The sequence below is a fragment of the Ylistrum balloti genome, unplaced genomic scaffold (genome assembly GCF_031769215.1).
Source record: "Ylistrum balloti isolate Yb309-2 unplaced genomic scaffold, AGI_CSIRO_Ybal_v1 Utg369662, whole genome shotgun sequence".
NCBI lineage: Eukaryota > Metazoa > Mollusca > Bivalvia > Pectinida > Pectinidae > Ylistrum > Ylistrum balloti.
The window spans coordinates 471440-491643 of NW_026781912.1; the positions used below are offsets into that span (position 1 = coordinate 471440).

The following is a 20204-nucleotide window of genomic DNA, read 5'->3' on the forward strand; positions in this document are numbered from 1 at the left end:
TTTTGCTATAGTGTCTCCTCTGTTCCTGTTGAGTCCTTGTCTTTTGCTATAGTGTCTCCTCTGTTCCTGTTGAGTCCTTGTCTTTTGCTATAGTGTCTCCTCTGTTCCTGTTGATTCCTTGTCTTTTGCTATAGTGTCTCCTCTGTTCCTGTTGATTCCTTGTCTTTTGCTTTAGTGTCTCCTCTGTTCCTGTTGAGTCCTTGTCTTTTGCTATGTCTCCTCTGTTTCTGTTGAGTCCTTGTCTTTTGCTATAGTGTCTCCTCTGTTCCTGTTGAGTCCTTGTCTTTTGCTATAGTGTCTCCTCTGTTCCTGTTGATTCCTTGTCTTTTGCTTTAGTGTCTCCTCTGTTCCTGTTGAGTCCTTGTCTTTTGCTATAGTGTCTCCTCTGTTCCTGTTGATTCCTTGTCTTTTGCTATAGTGTCTCCTCTGTTCCTGTTGAGTCCTTGTCTTTTGCTATGTCTCCTCTGTTCCTGTTGATTCCTTGTCTTTTGCTATAGTGTCTCCTCTGTTCCTGTTGAGTCCTTGTCTCTTTCTATGTCTCCTCTGTTCCTGTTGATTCATTGTCTTTTGCTTTAATGTCTCCTCTGTTTCTGTTGAGTCCTTGCATTTTGCTATGTCTCCTCTGTTCCTGTTGAGTCCTTGTCTCTTTCTATGTCTCCTCTGTTCCTGTTGAGTCCTTGTCTCTTGCTATAGTGTCTCCTCTGTTCCTGTTGAGTCCTTGTCTTTTGCTATAGTGTCTCCTCTGTTTCTGTAGAGTCCTTGTCGTTTGCTATAGTGTCTCCTCTGTTCCTGTTGAGTCCTTACATTTTGCTATAGTGTCTCCTCTGTTCCTGTTGAGTCCTTGTCTTTTGCTATAGTGTCTCCTCTGTTCCTGTTGAGTCCTTGTCTTTTGCTATGTCTCCTCTGTTCCTGTTGAGTCCTTGTCTCTTTCTATGTCTCCTCTGTTCCTGTTGAGTCCTTGTCTTTTGCTATAGTGTCTCCTCTGTTCCTGTAGAGTCCTTGTCTCTTTAGGTCTGTCTGTATTCTGACTGGATTCTTGCCTTTTGGTTTGAACTTCCTGTTTTGATTTTACTATGATTTGCTTTTGTTCAAAGCCTATAGTTCTTTTTTTCTTGTTTTGAAAATAACAAAATGGCTGAAAGGGTGCCATCTTGGATTTTGAAAGCAACAGTTTTTCACCATTTCTGTACTGGAATGATCTTTGTTAACATATGAAGGTTTTTTTTGTATCTTATTGCCCATGATAAGTGTTCAGATGAAATATGAGGATAGAAGAGAAAACAGCAAACTAATAAAGATCATACAATTGTGGGCATTAAGATTGATTAATCGATTAAGACAACATTGTACTAAAAATAAAGACAGTAAGTACTCTATTTTCATTAATATGCTAATAATGAAACAATTTATCTTCTACAGTACAACTGTAATTTTTATTAAAAGATTGTCATTTATACACAATGGATTCCTTTTATACACAATGCTATTTTCTGTGTTTTAAAATATCAAATGATATATTTATGTCTCCACACCTTACCATTTAACTAGACATATGTTGTTTTACTTTTGCATTCCAAACATATGGGAAATGTAACCAGTATGTCCTAGTTCTGAAAGACACAACTTCATCATCAAATGGTCTGCTGTATAATGGGATAATGTAACCAGTATGTCCTAGTTCTGAAAGACACAACTTCATCATCAAATGGTTTGCTGTGTTATGGGAAATGTAACCAGTATGTCCTAGTTCTGAAAGACACAACTTCATCATCAAATGGTCTGCTGTGTTTTGGGAAATGTAACCAGTATGTCCTAGTTCTGAAAGACACAACTTCATCATCAAATGGTTTGCTGTGTTATGGGAAATGTAACCAGTATGTCCTAGTTCTGAAAGACACAACTTCATCATCAAATGGTCTGCTGTGTTTTGGGAAATGTAACCAGTATGTCCTAGTTCTGAAAGACACAACTTTATCATCAAATGGTCTGCTGTATTATGGGATAATGTAACCAGCACGTCTTAGTTCCATTATACACATTTTTGCTGCATCTTTCTTGGCCTTTTTCTTTGAGCTTTTTGCCGACCCTTGGAATTCATGAGAGTTAAAAAGAACCTGTAAAATAGATTGAATATCAACTGTATTTACACAGCAACCCACCTTCAATTAGACTGATGTTTACAACAATAAATAAATGTATATGCTCACACCTGCTTTTCTGGCAATTGAGCTAAAATTGTGTTGTTAAAATTTCAGTTTTGAGAAGTTGTTTAGACCTATGTTTAGTGCATTTCCAGTCATTGCACATTTCCATACTAATCTTGAATGATTCACTTATTTTTTTGTTTGACAATTTTTTTGCAGAAATCAAATCATCAATCAAATGTTTATGAAAAAAAATCTAATAATTTTGAGTTTTTATGAATCTAACAAAATTAAGCTTTTGAAACAAAATCATTTAAAGAGAGTTATTAAACAGAAACCAAATCATCAGAATTAGCCTTACCTTCTTGGTGTTATCCTCACCGGGTTTTGATAAGTTTATAATCACCTGCAAAACAGATGTTAGACTAAATTAACATTAATTAGTGTTTAATACTGGAATAATTTAAATTGATAATACAACTACAGTTTTCATTCTGGATTCATTATAAAGAACAGGGAACATTTGTGTTGAAAAGTTCACTTTTGCTTTTCGATGGCTACAAAGTCAGTTTTTCTATTAGACTGATAGTAGTCTGTTTTTCCCTTTTTACTGCTGGAGGAATTCTACTGAGAAATTTGCAACTTCTTTTAATAACATATCAACACCGCCTCATAACTTTAATGCTGAATTATCAGAAAAAACAAATGTTGGAATTTAGAGTTCACTGATTGGTGGTTTGGTCATCACTACCGACCAATCAAGAGGAGGATGTCGTGGTTCAGGGTTGAAACATCCAGCAGTACACTGACAATCACTTGATGACAGGTGTCAGATATGGAATTTACTTTGGATATTAACTAACAACAACAGGCCCAAAGGGCCTGTATCACTCATCTGGTTTGGTCAAAATTGCCTTATCTAAAATAAAGAAGAATGACAGCGAAGATTTACATCAATTTTCTATATTGCTGACCTCTGAACCTAAGAGGGTCAAACAACTAACAAAATCAGATTCTCTCTATCCTAAGCTTCAGGAAAAATCTGAGTGAAATCCCTTCATCCCAACAGATCTGAAAGAATTTAAAAGATTTACTGAATTTCACATATTGGAACCTACCTCAGAGGCCCTAGAAGTGCAAGACATACTGTTAATACAAAACTGATACAGACCCTCTCACCAAAGGATGCTCCAGACAAAATTTGGTCCAAATCCCTTCATCCCAGCAGGAATAAGATTTTAAAGATTTATCTCTACTTCACCTATTGGTCCCTGCATCTCTGACCCTCTGCTCCAAAGGGGTCAGAGATACTGTTTATACAAAACTGAGCATTCAAGGGTGCTCTAGGTCAAAATATATGAGTGGAAATCCCTTCATCCTGACAGAAGAAAAGACTTCAAAGACTTAATTGAATTTACCTTCTTGGGCCTCACCCCTTAGGCTACAAGAAGCCAAAACCTACCATTTAAAACTGAAACCCATAAAACCGTAAAAGTGACGATCTTGGTAACAAGACAAGAAAATGTCTATTTATTGAACAATTATAGATACAACTGTACACAAAAGTTCATTACCAGACCTGGGTTTATTATCGCATAGATAATGACTACATCACACTACATCAATAAGAGTACTTACATAACACGACATCAATAAGAATACTTACATAACACGACATCAATCAGAGTACTTACATAACACTACATCAATATTAGTACTTACATAACACTACATCAATATTAGTACTTAAATAACACGACATCAATCAGAGTACTTACATAACACTACATCAATCAGAGTACTTACATAACACTACATCAATATTAGTACTTACATAACACTACATCAATATTAGTACTTAAATAACACGACATCAATAAGAATACTTACATAACACTACATCAATCACAGTACTTACATAACACTACATCAATCAGAGTACTTACATAACACTACATCAATCAGAGTACTTACATAACACTACATCAATCAGAGTACTTACATAACATTACATCAATATTAGTACTTACATAACACTACATCAATATTAGTACTTACGTAACACTACATCAATCAGAGTACTTACATAACACGACATCAATAAGAATACTTACATAACACTACATCAATCAGAGTACTTACATAACATTACATCAATCAGAGTACTTACATAACACTACATCAATCAGAGTACTTACATAACATTACATCAATATTAGTACTTACATAACACTACATCAATATTAGTACTTACATCACACTACATCAATCAGAGTACTTACATAACACTACATCAATATTAGTACTTACATAACACTACATCAATATTAGTACTTACGTAACACTACATCAATATTAGTACTTACATAACACTACATCAATATTAGTACTTAAATAACACGACATCAATATTAGTACTTACATAACACTACATCAATCAGAGGTACTTACATAACACTACATCAATCAGAGGTACTTACATAACACTACATCAATCAGAGTACTTACATAACACTACATCAATCAGAGTACTTACATAACACTACATCAATCAGAGTACTTACATAACACTACATCAATCAGAGTACTTACATAACACTACATCAATCAGAGTACTTACGTAACACTACATCAATATTAGTACTTACATAACACTACATCAATCAGAGTACTTACGTAACACTACATCAATCAGAGTACTTACGTAACACTACATCAATCAGAGTACTTACATAACACTACATCAATATTAGTACTTACATAACATTACATCAATATTAGTACTTACATAACACTACATCAATCAGAGTACTTACATAACACTACATCAATCAGAGTACTTACATAACACTACATCAATCAGAATACTTACATAACACTACATCAATCAGAGGTACTTACATAACACTACATCAATGAGAGTACTTACATAACACTACATCAATCAGAGTACTTACATAACACTACATCAATGAGAGTACTTACATAACACTACATCAATCAGAGGTACTTACATAACACTACATCAAAGAGAGTACTTACATAACACTACATCAATATTAGTACTTACATAACACTACATCAATATTAGTACTTACATAACACTACATCAATCAGAGTACTTACATAACACTACATCAATATTAGTACTTACATAACACTACATCAATATTAGTACTTACATAACACTACATCAATCAGAGTACTTACATAACACTACATCAATCAGAGGTACTTACATAACACTACATCAATGAGAGTACTTACATAACACTACATCAATATTAGTACTTACATAACACTACATCAATCAGAGGTACTTACATAACACTACATCAATGAGAGTACTTACATAACACTACATCAATCAGAGTACTTACATAACACTACATCAATATTAGTACTTACATAACACTACATCAATCAGAGGTACTTACATAACACTACATCAATGAGAGTACTTACATAACACTACATCAATATTAGTACTTACATAACACTACATCAATATTAGAACTTACATCACACTACATCAATATTAGTACTTACATAACATTACATCAATATTAGTACTTACATAACACTACATCAATCAGAGTACTTACATAACACTACATCAATCAGAGGTACTTACATAACACTACATCAATGAGAGTACTTACATAACACTACATCAATATTAGTACTTACATAACACTACATCAATCAGAGTACTTACATAACACTACATCAATCAGAGTACTTACATAACACTACATCAATCAGAGGTACTTACATAACACTACATCAATGAGAGTACTTACATAACACTACATCAATATTAGTACTTACATAACACTACATCAATCAGAGTACTTACATAACACTACATTATCCAGATTACCTACCTTATATATGAACTGGTCATAACCAGGGGAATCATTCTCACTGACAAGCTCATATACTGGTGCCTGCCACCCACGTTTTACACAAGATTGGTGCAGGAATTGTTCAGGGAATTGTTCACCAAAGTCTGGAAAGGAAGAATTACTAAAGCAAGTTAATGACGAGGAAACCTGCAGAATTGATGTCTACCATATTCTGAACAGCATGCTAGCTATGGTGGAGTTTTAGTGTGGCACACTTAAAAAGACTTCTTAATACGTGTATGTAATCTACATTACTGTCAGTCATTATCAATCAATTTCCCATAGATTATTCTATGGGAAGTATTCAGCCAATCACAATCTTGCATATTCATTGTCTAGGTGTGTGTAAAACTGTAAAAATAAACACAACTATAGCTGATACCGTTACATAGTTAGCTGGTTTTATTGCTCAAAGAACTGCCAGCATTATTTTGAGATGCAATCTCAATATAAAAGCTGGTGTCTACTTCACTTAATAACATATGAGAGACACATCACTTGCCCTTCAGAGCAATTAGGGTAAAGTCCAAGGATGCAGCCATGACAACACAGACCAATCAGATACTAAGGTTCCAACGAAACACAAACTGCGTTGGGTAGGGAGTCATCCCTTGCACCTTTACCTGAATTCTACTGACTGAGATTTTGCAGTCCCTGATAGAAAGAATGAGATTGTTTGGTACTAGAGGCCAGCTGAACTAACAAGGCCAGCTGAACTAACAAGGCCAGCTGAACTAACTAGGCCAGCTGAACTAACTAGGCCAGCTGAACTAACAAGGCCAGCTGAACTAACTAGGCCAGCTGAACTAACAAGGGCAGCTGAACTAACTAGGCCAGCTGAACTAACAAGGCCAGCTGAACTAACTAGGCCAGCTGAACTAACAAGGCCAGCTGAACTAACTAGGCCAGCTGAACTAACTAGGCCAGCTGAACTAACAAGGCCAGCTGAACTAACTAGGCCAGCTGAACTAACAAGGGCAGCTGAACTAACTAGGCCAGCTGAACTAACAAGGCCAGCTGAACTAACTAGGCCAGCTGAACTAACAAGGCCAGCTGAACTAACAAACTACTTACGTATTTGATCTTGTCTCCTTATTTTGTTTCCTGTTTGGATTAAATGTTTTATAACATCCTCATAGGTATCACTCTCGGATCTCTGATGATATGTAAAAAAGGACTGTGCTGCTGCTTCCTTGGCCTCAGTTTTACTGGAAACGGCTTCTGACTGATAGTCTCTACCATCGACCATAAGCTGCAAAACATGATACACACAATCAATAGACAACATCACCTAATACCTAAAGACATATCAATATCACAGTTGATATATTTTCAATTTCAATGATTGTAAGGGTCTGTTCAAAAAGACATGTATTGTTGATATAAATACCCAATATTTATATCAGGAAATGATAAAAATAAATACCTTCATTTTAACAAAAAGTACTGGCCTTGCCCTTCTACCCCAAAGGTGGGCAGATCTAGTTTTCTTAACTAAACAATGTTTACAACCAAATCTGGACAAAATCTTGTTATTCCTACAGAAGTCAAAGCATCAGAAAAAATTTACAATATATCCCCTATTGGGCCCACTTCTCTGCCATAAAGGTGTGGGTGTCAGACCCACTGTTTATACAAAATTGATTTCCGTTCACCTAAGGATGCTTCAGACCAAATTGGATAGGAGGCCTAGTGGCCTTGACAGTCACCTCAGATAAGCAATATTGGATATAAAGGTTAAAGGATAGTTATCAAGTGTCATGAAACAGAAATTGTGACACTGAATATAGACAGTGTCCATACATGCATACCATCAAAATTGTCATCCTATACTGATAATTCTTATAAAGTTAGTTCCATTGGGAAATAACCAACCTTATGCTAAAAAAGGCAATACTTTTATGAAAATTGCAGTAAGGTCTAACAAATATGCCTCCCCAAGAAGAAATGTGAAATAAAAGATTTTAAAGATTTTTTATAAAGTGGTAATTAAAGCACCTTAAGATGCTTCCATTCATGAAGAGCATTTGAATCTTTTGATTTTTTGATTTTTTAAATTTAATTCAACTTGGCACTTTCTGGCTCTGCCCATATGTCCCTGGATCAGCCAGGATGCATATGGGCAAACCATCTTGCCATCATCCTTCAATTATTACTATAACAACATTTGAAATATTTCAAATGAAAATTAGATAAATTATGTTCAAAATTCTAGTTTTCCGATATAAAAAAACTAATAAAATTTATCCCCTCCCCATGGGGAAATGCGAGACCCTTGGGCCATGAAATTCAAAATTTTGGTAAAGCACCCTAAGATGCTTCCACTCATGAAGATACTACCAGATCTGGGTCTTGAGAAGAAGACTTTTGAAACCTGAGTCAATTTGACTCCTTTCGACCTGCCTCTCAGGCCCCTGGGTGTGGGGACTGTATAATTCATAAATTTGGTTCATCTTAGACCAGGGAAGGTTTCTGCAAAATTTCACTGTTTTGCTTCAAGGTTTTGGTTTCATCATGAAAATTTGAACTATCCCAAAAAAGACATTTTATTTGATTTGACTGTCCACCAATACAACGATCAATGTATAAAAGAAAAATGTGTTTTTCACCTTACAAACAAACTTATCGGTGGACTCTGAACATTGTCTTTCAAACTGGTACACTGGAATATCCCATTCTAAGTCTTGGTAGATAATATTCAATGCAGAGACAGCATTCCTTATTGCTGTAAAAATAAAATAAATCCATTTTAAAAAACTCATCATTCCACTTTGTTATAACACACCTGTGCAAAGACCCCAGTTATAAACCTAAAGACCCTTCAAATTACCAATCTGAAAATATTTCTAATTTGCATAGGTCATTCAATATTGACCAATCAGAGAACATCTCTTTTGGAGGTTTGCATTATCTAACTAGAGACCACAGAGCAATCTTGTCACCCACCCACAAAAGATCTTTTCTCTTTTTTTTTTCTCCTCAGTCCTCTTATTTGCTCTTGATCATAATTATTTTTGTATCAATATAGACAGGTGAACCATTATATAATAACACTGGTGAACACCAGAAACTTAATCAGATTTTTTTTAAAATCCTGAGGAAGGAATTCAACAATTTGCGAGTGCCAACCACAGGCCATCTGCACTTCTAAATATAAAAACCATGGGGAACTTCTTAAAAGAAATCTGATAACAATCCAACAAGTACTGAGAAAAATAACGATAACAAATTTAATCGAATATGGCCGTCTGCCAGTCATTTCCTTTTTCCTTATAAAATTTTATATAACACTGAGCATTGGAAAAAAAATCGCTAACCGAGATTCATCAAGACAAAGACCTTCCAAGTAAGAAATAACGATATCAAAGTATAAAGATACTCCTAGTAAGAAATATCAAAGTATAAAGATCCTCCAAGTAAGAAATATCAGAGTATAAAGATCCTCCTAGTAAGAAATATCAAAGTATAAAGGTCTTCCAAGTGAGAAATATCAAAGTATAAAGATCCTCCAAGTAAGAAATAGCGATATCAAAGTATAAAGATCCTCCAAGTAAGAAATATCAAAGTATAAAGATCCTCCAAGTAAGAAATATCAAAGTATAAAGATCCTCCAAGTAAGAAATAACGATATCAAAGTATAAAGATCCTCCAAGTAAGAAATAACGATATCAAAGTATAAAGATCCTCCAAGTAAGAAATAACGATATCAAAGTATAAAGATCCTCCAAGTAAGAAATATCAAAGTATAAAGATCCTCCAAGTAAGAAATATCAAAGTATAAAGATCCTCCAAGTAAGAAATATCAAAGTATAAAGATCCTCCAAGTGAGAAATATCAAAGTATAAAGATCCTCCAAGTAAGAAATAGCGATATCAAAGTATAAAGATCCTCCAAGTAAGAAATAACGATATCAAAGTATAAAGATCCTCCTAGTAAGAAATAGCGATATCAAAGTATAAAGATCCTCCAAGTAAGAAATATCAAAGTATAAAGATCCTCCAAGTAAGAAATATCAAAGTATAAAGATCCTCTAAGTGAGAAATATCAAAGTATAAAGATCCTCCAAGTAAGAAATATCAAAGTATAAAGATCCTCCAAGTAAGAAATATCAAAGTATAAAGATCCTCCAAGTAAGAAATAGCGATATCAAAGTATAAAGATCCTCCAAGTAAGAAATATCAAAGTATAAAGATCCTCCAAGTAAGAAATATCAAAGTATAAAGATCCTCCAAGTAAGAAGCGATATCAAAGTATAAAGATCCTCCAAGTAAGAAATATCAAAGTATAAAGATCCTCCAAGTAAGAAATATCAAAGTATAAAGATCTTCCAAGTAAGAAATATCAAAGTATAAAGATCCTCCAAGTAAGAAAAATATCAAAGTATAAAGATCCTCCAAGTAAGAAATATCAAAGTATAAAGATCCTCAAGTAAGAAATATCAAAGTATAAAGATCCTCCAAAAGAAATATCAAAGTATAAAGATCCTCCAAGTAAGAAATATCAAAGTATAAAGATCCTCCAAGTAAGAAATATCAAAGTATAAAGATCCTCCTAGTAAGAAATATCAAAGTATAAAGGTCTTCCAAGTGAGAAATATCAAAGTATAAAGATCCTCCAAGTAAAAGAAATATCAAAGAAATATCAAAGTATAAAGATCCTCCAAGTAAGAAATATCAAAGTATAAATATCCTCCAAGTAAGAAATATCAAAGTATAAAGATCCTCCAAGTAAGAAATATCAAAGTATAAAGATCCTCCAAGTAAGAAATATCAAAGTATAAAGATCCTCCTAGTAAGAAATATCAAAGTATAAAGATCCTCCTAGTAAGAAATATCAAAGTATAAAGATCCTCCAAGTAAGAAATATCAAAGTATAAAGATCCTCCAAGTAAGAAAATATCAAAGTATAAAGATCCTCCAAGTAAGAAATATCAAAGTATAAAGATCCTCCAAGTAAGAAATATCAAAGTATAAAGATCCTCCAAGTAAGAAATATATCAAAGTATAAAGATCCTCCAAGTTTGAAATATCAAAGTATAAAGATCCTCCAAGTAAGAAATATCAAAGTATAAAGATCCTCCAAGTAAGAAATATCAAAGTATAAAGATCCTCCAAGTAAGAAATATCAAAGTATAAAGATCCTCCAAGTAAGAAATATCAAAGTATAAAGATCCTCCAAGTGAGAAATATCAAAGTATAAAGATCCTCCAAGTAAGAAATATCAAAGTATAAAGATCCTCCAAGTAAGAAATATCAAAGTATAAAGATCCTCCAAGAAATATCAAAGAAATATCAAAGTATAAAGATCCTCCAAGTAAGAAATATCAAAGTATAAAGATCCTCCAAGTAAGAAATATCAAAGTATAAAGATCCTCCAAGTAAGAAATATCAAAGTATAAAGATCCTCCAAGTAAGAAATATCAAAGTATAAAGATCCTCCAAGTAGAGAAATATCAAAGTATAAAGATCCTCCAAGTAAGAAATATCAAAGTATAAAGATCCTCCAAGTAAGAAATATCAAAGTATAAAGATCCTCCAAGTAAGAAATATCAAAGAATAAAGATCCTCCAAGTAAGAAATATCAAAGTATAAAGATCCTCCAAGTAAGAAATATCAAAGTATAAAGATCCTCCAAGTAAGAAATATCAAAGTATAAAGATCCTCCAAGTAAGAAATATCAAAGTATAAAGATCCTCCAAGTAAGAAATATCAAAGTATAAAGATCCTCCAGAAATATCAAAGTATAAAGATCCTCCAAGTAAGAAATATCAAAGTATAAAGATCCTCCAAGTAAGAAATATCAAAGTATAAAGATATCAAAGTATAAAGATCCTCCAAGTAAGAAATATCAAAGTATAAAGAAAGTAAGAAATATCAAAGTATAAAGATCCTCCAAGTAAGAAATATCAAAGTATAAAGATCCTCCAAGTAAGAAAAATCAAAGTATATCAAAGTATAAAGATCCTCCAAGTAAGAAATATCAAAGTATAAAGATCCTCCAAGTAAGAAATATCAAAGTATAAAGATCCTCCAAGTAAGAAATATCAAAGTATAAAGATCCTCCAAGTAAGAAATATCAAAGTATAGAAATATCAAAGTATAAAGATCCTCCAAGTAAGAAAAATATCAAAGTATAAAGATCCTCCAAGTAAGAAATATCAAAGTATAAAGATCCTCCAAGTAAGAAATAGCGATATCAAAGTATAAAGATCCTCCAAGTAAGAAATATCAAAGTATAAAGATCCTCCAAGTGAGAAATATCAAAGTATAAAGATCCTCCAAGTAAGAAATATCAAAGTATAAAGATCCTCCAAGTGAGAAATATCAAAGTATAAAGATCCTCCAAGTAAGAAATATCAAAGTATAAAGATCCTCCAAGTAAGAAATATCAAAGTATAAAGATCCTCCAAGTAAGAAATAGCGATATCAAAGTATAAAGATCCTCCAAGTAAGAAATAGCGATATCAAAGTATAAAGATCCTCCAAGTAAGAAATATCAAAGTATAAAGATCCTCCAAGTGAGAAATATCAAAGTATAAAGATCCTCCAAGTAAGTATAAAGATCCTCCAAGTGAGAAATATCAAAGTATAAAGATCCTCCAAGTAAGAAATATCAAAGTATAAAGATCCTCCAAGTAAGAAATATCAAAGTATAAAGATCCTCCAAGTGAGAAATAACGATATCAAAGTATAAAGATCCTCCAAGTGAGAAATATCAAAGTATAAAGATCCTCCAAGTGAGAAATATCAAAGTATAAAGATCCTCCAAGTAAGAAATATCAAAGTATAAAGATCCTCCAAGTAAGAAATATCAAAGTATAAAGATCCTCCAAGTAAGAAATATCAAAGTATAAAGATCCTCCAAGTAAGAAATATCAAAGTATAAAGATCCTCCAAGTAAGAAATAGCGATATCAAAGTATAAAGATCCTCCAAGTAAGAAATAGCGATATCAAAGTATAAAGATCCTCCAAGTAAGAAATAGCGATATCAAAGTATGAAAATGGTATCATAATCAATGACTTTTGGCTGTTGGCCAGGCTGTTGTTTTCAGTCCCAACATGGCTGACACACATTGTATAAATCAAAAACATTTCAAAATGATCCTGAACTTGTTGAGTAATAACAATAACAAACTATGATTGTTAAAATCCAAGATGGTTGTATGTTGATCATTTTATTTTTTTGATCTGTCCCAAAATGGAAATGTACAATTAGAGAACAAGGAAAACCTAACTAGGCAACATGAACTGCCAGGAACCAGGTCTCATTAAATGGATAAATCCGTTACACCAGTGGTACACCCCCCAAGGAGAGTACCTATATCACTCAGAGATAAAGCCAAAGATGAACTGGACCGCATGGAGAACCTGAGAGTTAGAGTAAAGCAGGAAGAACCCACTGAATGGGTTAACTCCCTTGTGACAGTCCTGAAACCAAATGGGAAACTGAGGTTATGTATTGACCCATGTGACCTGAATAGAGCTATACAGCGAGAACATTTTCCACTCAAAACTACTGAGGAGGTGGTTTCAAAGATGCCCGGAGCTAAGATTTTCAGTAAATTAGATCTTACTTCAGGATTCTGGCTACCCTTTGGAGTCAAGTCAGCACCCGAAGTATTTCAACGGGTAATAACAGAAATGGTATCAGACCTTGAAGGGACAGAAGCCATAGTTGACGACATATTGGTATGGGGAACCACCAAAGAGGAACATGATCACAGGCTACAGAGAGTGCTGGAACAGGCACGTGAGTACAATGTAAAACTTGGCCAAGACAAGTGGGTAATAGGTCAGACAGAGGTCATCTATGTGGGACATTTATTGACTATGGATGGGGTGAAACCAGACCCCGAGAAGGTGAGAGCAGTACAAAATATGGAGAAACCAACCAATGTAAAAGAGCTCCAAACCCTAATGAGTTTCATTCAGTACCTACACAAGTTTTTGCCAAGACTGGCAGAGGTCAGTGCACCACTACGAATTCTCGAGAAAGAGACTGAATGGCATTGGGAGGAAAAACAGGAACAAGCATTTCAAACTCTTAATACATTTGGTTTCAGCCGCACCTGTACTACAGTTCTATGGCAGCAGTAAACCACTTACACTCTCAGTGGATGCCAGTAGCTAAGGGCTAGCTGCTGTTCTTGTACAAGAGGAAAAACTGGTCGCGTACGCCTCGAGGGCACTCACCACTTCACAGCTAAAATACTCACAAATAGAAAAAGAGTTTTGTACGGATGTGAGAAATTTCATGACTACGTGTACGCATGACAAGTTACAGTGCAGTCAGACCACAGACCTCTACAGGCAATATTCAAAAAACCAATTCTACAAACACCTCCGAGGTTACAGAGGTTGTTGTTGGCTATGCAACGGTATGATGTTGAAGTCGTTTACAAGCCAGGAAAGCTCATGTTTTTAGCTGACCATCTGAGTCGTGCATACTTGAAAGAAACAAAGGAAGTTTTGGTTCCAGAATTACAGGTAAACGACATTAACCTGACTGCTTATTTACCTGTCTCACCTGAGAAATACAAACAACTCAAAGAGACTACTGCTACAGATGATGAGTTACAGGATATTGTTCTGTACGGATAGCCGGACAACAAGGCGGACGTACCAGATGAGCTACATTCATATTGGACCTTTCGCGATGAAATATCGTGCATTAATGGGCTCATGTACAAATCTCAAAACTCATAGTTCCCAGGTCTATAAAAAATGAAATGTTGGACTTTATTCACTCTTCTCATCTTGGTGTAGTGAAATGTAAGAACAGAGCAAGAGACATACTGTTCTGGCTAGGCATGTCACCAGACATTGAGGACCGAGTCAACTCGTGTGAGATATGTGCCAAACACCATAACACCAACCATAAGGAGCCAATGGTCTAAAATAGGTGTGGACCATAAGGAGACAATGATCTAAAACAGGTGTGGACCATAGGGAGCCAATGATCTAAAATAGGTGTGGACCATAAGGAGCCAATGGTCTAAAATAGGTGTGGACCATTAGCAGCCAATGGTCTAAAATGAGTGTGGACCATAAGGAGCCAATGGTCTAAAATAGGTGTGGACCATTAGCAGCCAATGGTCTAAAATAGGTGTGGACCATAAGGAGCCAATGGTCTAAAATAGGTGTGGACCATAAGGAGCCAATGGTCTAAAATAGGTGTGGACCATAAGGAGCCAATGGTCTAAAATAGGTGTGGACCATAAGGAGCCAATGGTCTAAAATAGGTGTGGACCATAAGGTGCCAATGGTCTAAAATAGGTGTGGACCATAAGGTGCCAATGGTCTAAAATAGGTGTGGCAATAAGGAGCCAATGATCTGAAATAGGTGTGGACCATAAGGTGCCAATGGTCTAAAATAGGTGTGGACCATAAGGTGCCAATGGTCTAAAATATGTGTGGACCATAAGGAGCCAATGATCTGAAATAGGTGTGGACCATAAGGAGCCAATGATCTGAAATAGGTGTGGACCATAAGGAGATAATGGCTAAAATAGGTGTGGACCATAAGGAGCCAATGATCTGAAATAGGTGTGGACCATAAGGTGCCAATGGTCTAAAATAGGTGTGGACCATAAGGTGCCAATGGTCTAAAATAGGTGTGGACCATAAGGAGCCAATGATCTGAAATAGGTGTGGACCATAAGGAGCCAATGATCTGAAATAGGTGTGGACCATAAGGAGATAATGGCTAAAATAGGTGTGGACCATAAGGAGCCAATGATCTGAAATAGGTGTGGACCATAAGGTGCCAATGGTCTAAAATAGGTGTGGACCATAAGGTGCCAATGGTCTAAAATAGGTGTGGACCATAAGGAGCCAATGATCTGAAATAGGTGTGGACCATAAGGAGCCAATGATCTGAAATAGGTGTGGACCATAAGGAGCCAATGATCTGAAATAGGTGTGGACCATAAGGAGATAATGGCTAAAATAGGTGTGGACCATAAGGAGCCAATGATCTGAAATAGGTGTGGACCATAAGGTGCCAATGGTCTAAAATAGGTGTGGACCATAAGGTGCCAATGGTCTAAAATAGGTGTGGACCATAAGGAGCCAATGATCTGAAATAGGTGTGGACCATAAGGAGCCAATGATCTGAAATAGGTGTGGACCATAAGGAGCCAATGATCTGAAATAGGTGTGGACCATAAGGAGCCAATGATCTGAAATAGGTGTGGACCTGTTTGACTACAACAATGAATCGTACCTACTGACAGTTGACTATTTTTCAAAATGGACAGAAATTGTGAGACTTGAATCTACCACAGCAAAGTGTGTCATCAGCCACATGAAAAAGTGAGCATTGTGTCCCGTTCAGAATATCCAAAGGTCTATGGTCATGGTGGGCTAAAAGTTTTCATTAGAACTGGTTTAGGCCCCTGTTCCTCTGAATCTTCCTTAACTTAAAGAAATCTGAATTCCCACAGAAAAGCATTTCATATGTTAAAGAAAGGCTTAAATTCAAGGAAATTTCTTTAACTTCTGCAATATTTTGCTTTCCTTTGGGCAATTTAATGTCGAAGAAAATTCATTAAGTTAAGGAAAATTGATTAAATTTGGATCAGGTGCTTTTGAGCAAATTTTGTTTACAGATTTATGATGGACAAAAACAATTGTAATAGTCTCTTCAGATTTGGTCTCAAAAAACCTAAGAACACTCAGTGTTAACACCTAATCGGACCTTACTGAATCTCAGTCTACAACGTGTCAATTTCTTCTGTCCAACAAGGCCTTACTGAATCTCAGTCTACAACGTGTCAATTTCTTCTGTCCAACAAGGCCTTACTGAATCTCAGTCTACAACGTGTCAATTTCTTCTGTCCAACAAGGCCTTACTGAATCTCAGTCTACAACGTGTCAATTTCTTCTGTCCAACAAGGCCTTACTGAATCTCAGTCTACAACGTGTCAATTTCTTCTGTCCAACAAGGCCTTACTGAATCTCAGTCTACAACGTGTCAATTTCTTCTGTCCAACAAGGCCTTACTGAATCTCAGTCTACAACGTGTCAATTTCTTCTGTCCAACAAGGCCTTACTGAATCTCAGTCTACAACGTGTCAATTTCTTCTGTCCAACAAGGCCTTACTGAATCTCAGTCTACAACGTGTCAATTTCTTCTGTCCAACAAGGCCTTACTGAATCTCAGTCTACAACGTGTCAATTTCTTCTGTCCAACAAGGCCTTACTGAATCTCAGTCTACAACGTGTCAATTTCTTCTGTCCAACAAGGCCTTACTGAATCTCAGTCTACAACGTGTCAATTTCTTCTGTCCAACAAGGCCTTACTGAATCTCAGTCTACAACGTGTCAATTTCTTCTGTCCAACAAGGCCTTACTGAATCTCAGTCTACAACGTGTCAATTTCTTCTGTCCAACAAGGCCTTACTGAATCTCAGTCTACAACGTGTCAATTTCTTCTGTCCAACAAGGCCTTACTGAATCTCAGTCTACAACGTGTCAATTTCTTCTGTCCAACAAGGCCTTACTGAATCTCAGTCTACAACGTGTCAATTTCTTCTGTCCAACAAGGCCTTACTGAATCTCAGTCTACAACGTGTCAATTTCTTCTGTCCAACAAGGCCTTACTGAATCTCAGTCTACAACGTGTCAATTTCTTCTGTCCAACAAGGCCTTACTGAATCTCAGTCTACAACGTGTCAATTTCTTCTGTCCAACAAGGCCTTACTGAATCTCAGTCTACAACGTGTCAATTTCTTCTGTCCAACAAGGCCTTACTGAATCTCAGTCTACAACGTGTCAATTTCTTCTGTCCAACAAGGCCTTACTGAATCTCAGTCTACAACGTGTCAATTTCTTCTGTCCAACAAGGCCTTACTGAATCTCAGTCTACAACGTGTCAATTTCTTCTGTCCAACAAGGCCTTACTGAATCTCAGTCTACAACGTGTCAATTTCTTCTGTCCAACAAGGCCTTACTGAATCTCAGTCTACAACGTGTCAATTTCTTCTGTCCAACAAGGCCTTACTGAATCTCAGTCTACAACGTGTCAATTTCTTCTGTCCAACAAGACCTTACTGAATCTCAGTCTACAACGTGTCAATTTCTTCTGTCCAACAAGGCCTTACTGAATCTCAGTCTACAACGTGTCAATTTCTTCTGTCCAACAAGGCCTTATGTAGAATATCATTTTATCCCTATAACCCAAAATGTCATTGATTTAACTTTCATGCATTGACTCTAACTTGTGTGATGTTATATTTTCAAGAACAAGAGGCCCAAGGGTCTTAACAGTCACCTGAGGTACAACACTTTTTGTAACATGTCCTGGAAATAATTGTATTAAACAAAGTCAGATAACTACATTTTACATGTAATACAAATGTATATTGTGCATAACATTGACTGTCGTCTAATGATAAACTTCTAACCAATTTCAATTAAAAGAAATTACACCCCAAGATGTAATTTCCTTATAAACTCTTCGTTCCATGAACAGTATTTTATAGATCATACTGGGGTGTCATGATGATCCTTTGAAGTTGGAGTCAATTTAACCCCTTTGGACCTGCCCATCAGCCCTTAGAGTTCAGCTAAGGTCAATATATATGCATATCATAAAACCCATCATTCTATCAAAGTTTCAACTATTTCTAAAAGAAAATAAACAAATTATGCTCAAAAACGTAATTCATATACTATTGTAAATTTTACCCCCTCCCCATGGGAAAATGCGAGACCCTGGGGTTATGAAATTTACAATTTTGGTAAAGCACCCTAAGACACTTCCATCTATGAAGAGTTCATGTATTTGGTTTTTCTTATCTGGGAATTGAGATTTGTGAAATTTCAGTCAATTTAATAATAATAATAAATAATAATGATATACAACATTTATATAGCGCACTATCTATTTTGACAAAATACTCTAATGCGCTTCACAATTACATAATAATCTTACTACAAAATTTATAGAACATGTATAACACAGTAATCAACATATGTAACACAGTAACCAAATCAAGTAAGTAGTGGTGAAAGTATGTATATACAGGACGTCTGCGTTAGAGTCTAAAATGCAGACGTAAACAGGTGGGTTTTAATATCCCTCTTGAATTTGGCCAGGGATTTTGATTCATTTTTGGCCCTGCCCATCAGTCTTTAGGGGTCAGGCAAGGTCAATATGTGCGTATAATCAAATTGCCATCTTATAGTAAGAATTCTAACCAAGTCTGGACTATTTCTAATTCAAAATGAACTTTATCCCCTCCCAAGAGGGGAAATATGAGACACTGGGGTCATGAAATTAGGTAAGTTTGAAGTTTGGTCATCTTACGGCCTTTCTGATTATACTATACTTGGTTCACAACACATGAAGCTGGACAAAAGGTGATCACAATAGGTCACCATGAGACTACGAGACCATGAGACTATGAGACCATGAGAATATGAGACCATGAGACTATGAGACCATGAGACCATGAGACCATGAGACTATGAGACCATGAGAAGTTGTCAGACACACAACATGCCAAGGCTCCCTGATTTTTGTGAAAAATTGCTCACATGACATTTTGCTTGTGTTCTCTCTATCGCTGCTGGTTAACCGTTCTATTACACTTCTGTTGGTTTCTTTGTTTGATTTCCGATGATGACAAAAAAATCCTTCTGTCGCAGCTGCTTTGGCTTTTTTTTTACTACGAAAGGCATCTGACTCATATTCTTCACCGTTCACCAAAAGCTGCAAAAAGTTAAACAAACTCATAGATATATACAGACAACAGTTTTCAATACTGATCTTCAGTCCCACAGAGATACATCTGATAGAAATGGGGCAATATATCAAGTAGATATAGTGAGGACACCAATGTATGAAGACAAGAAAAAAGCAGACTAAAAATTTATTCAAAATTAATTCGTCAGTTGACTTCATATTAAGTAATTCTGGGTTTGTATTCATGGTGTCTTTTAAGAATATTCAAGATTGCTGATGGTAGACATTGCTGGTGTATTCTCAGTTCCTGAGGTTTTATTAAAACAAGCATGCCACATCAACATTCATTTGATCATTGACATTATTTTGAAATCATTCAATATTGAAAATCAAGAAATTTACCTGGGACAAATGGACTGACAGAATACTAATATATTCCCTACATATATCTTCACCCAAGGG

General features: G+C 35.5%; 1 protein-coding gene across 2 annotated transcripts in view; it reads right to left on the reverse strand.

Annotated features, from left to right (window-relative positions):
- Positions 1-1434: 1434 nt before the first annotated feature.
- The window catches only part of LOC132559374 (uncharacterized), a 32082-nt gene continuing 13312 nt past the window's right edge, over positions 1435-20204 (reverse strand). Inside the window, exons 8-13 of one of the 2 annotated variants that reach the window (XM_060223985.1) lie at positions 19595-19769; positions 8662-8777; positions 7127-7304; positions 6032-6156; positions 2506-2550; positions 1435-2114 (exon numbers count right to left, since the gene is read on the reverse strand). In XM_060223985.1, the coding sequence (XP_060079968.1) occupies positions 1995-2114; positions 2506-2550; positions 6032-6156; positions 7127-7304; positions 8662-8777; positions 19595-19769 (759 nt within the window). In that variant the 3' untranslated portion in view covers positions 1435-1994. Of the gene's footprint in view, positions 2115-2505; positions 2551-6031; positions 6174-7126; positions 7305-8661; positions 8778-19594; positions 19770-20204 lie in introns of those variants that run through there. The other variant, XM_060223992.1, reaches the window with a different exon arrangement.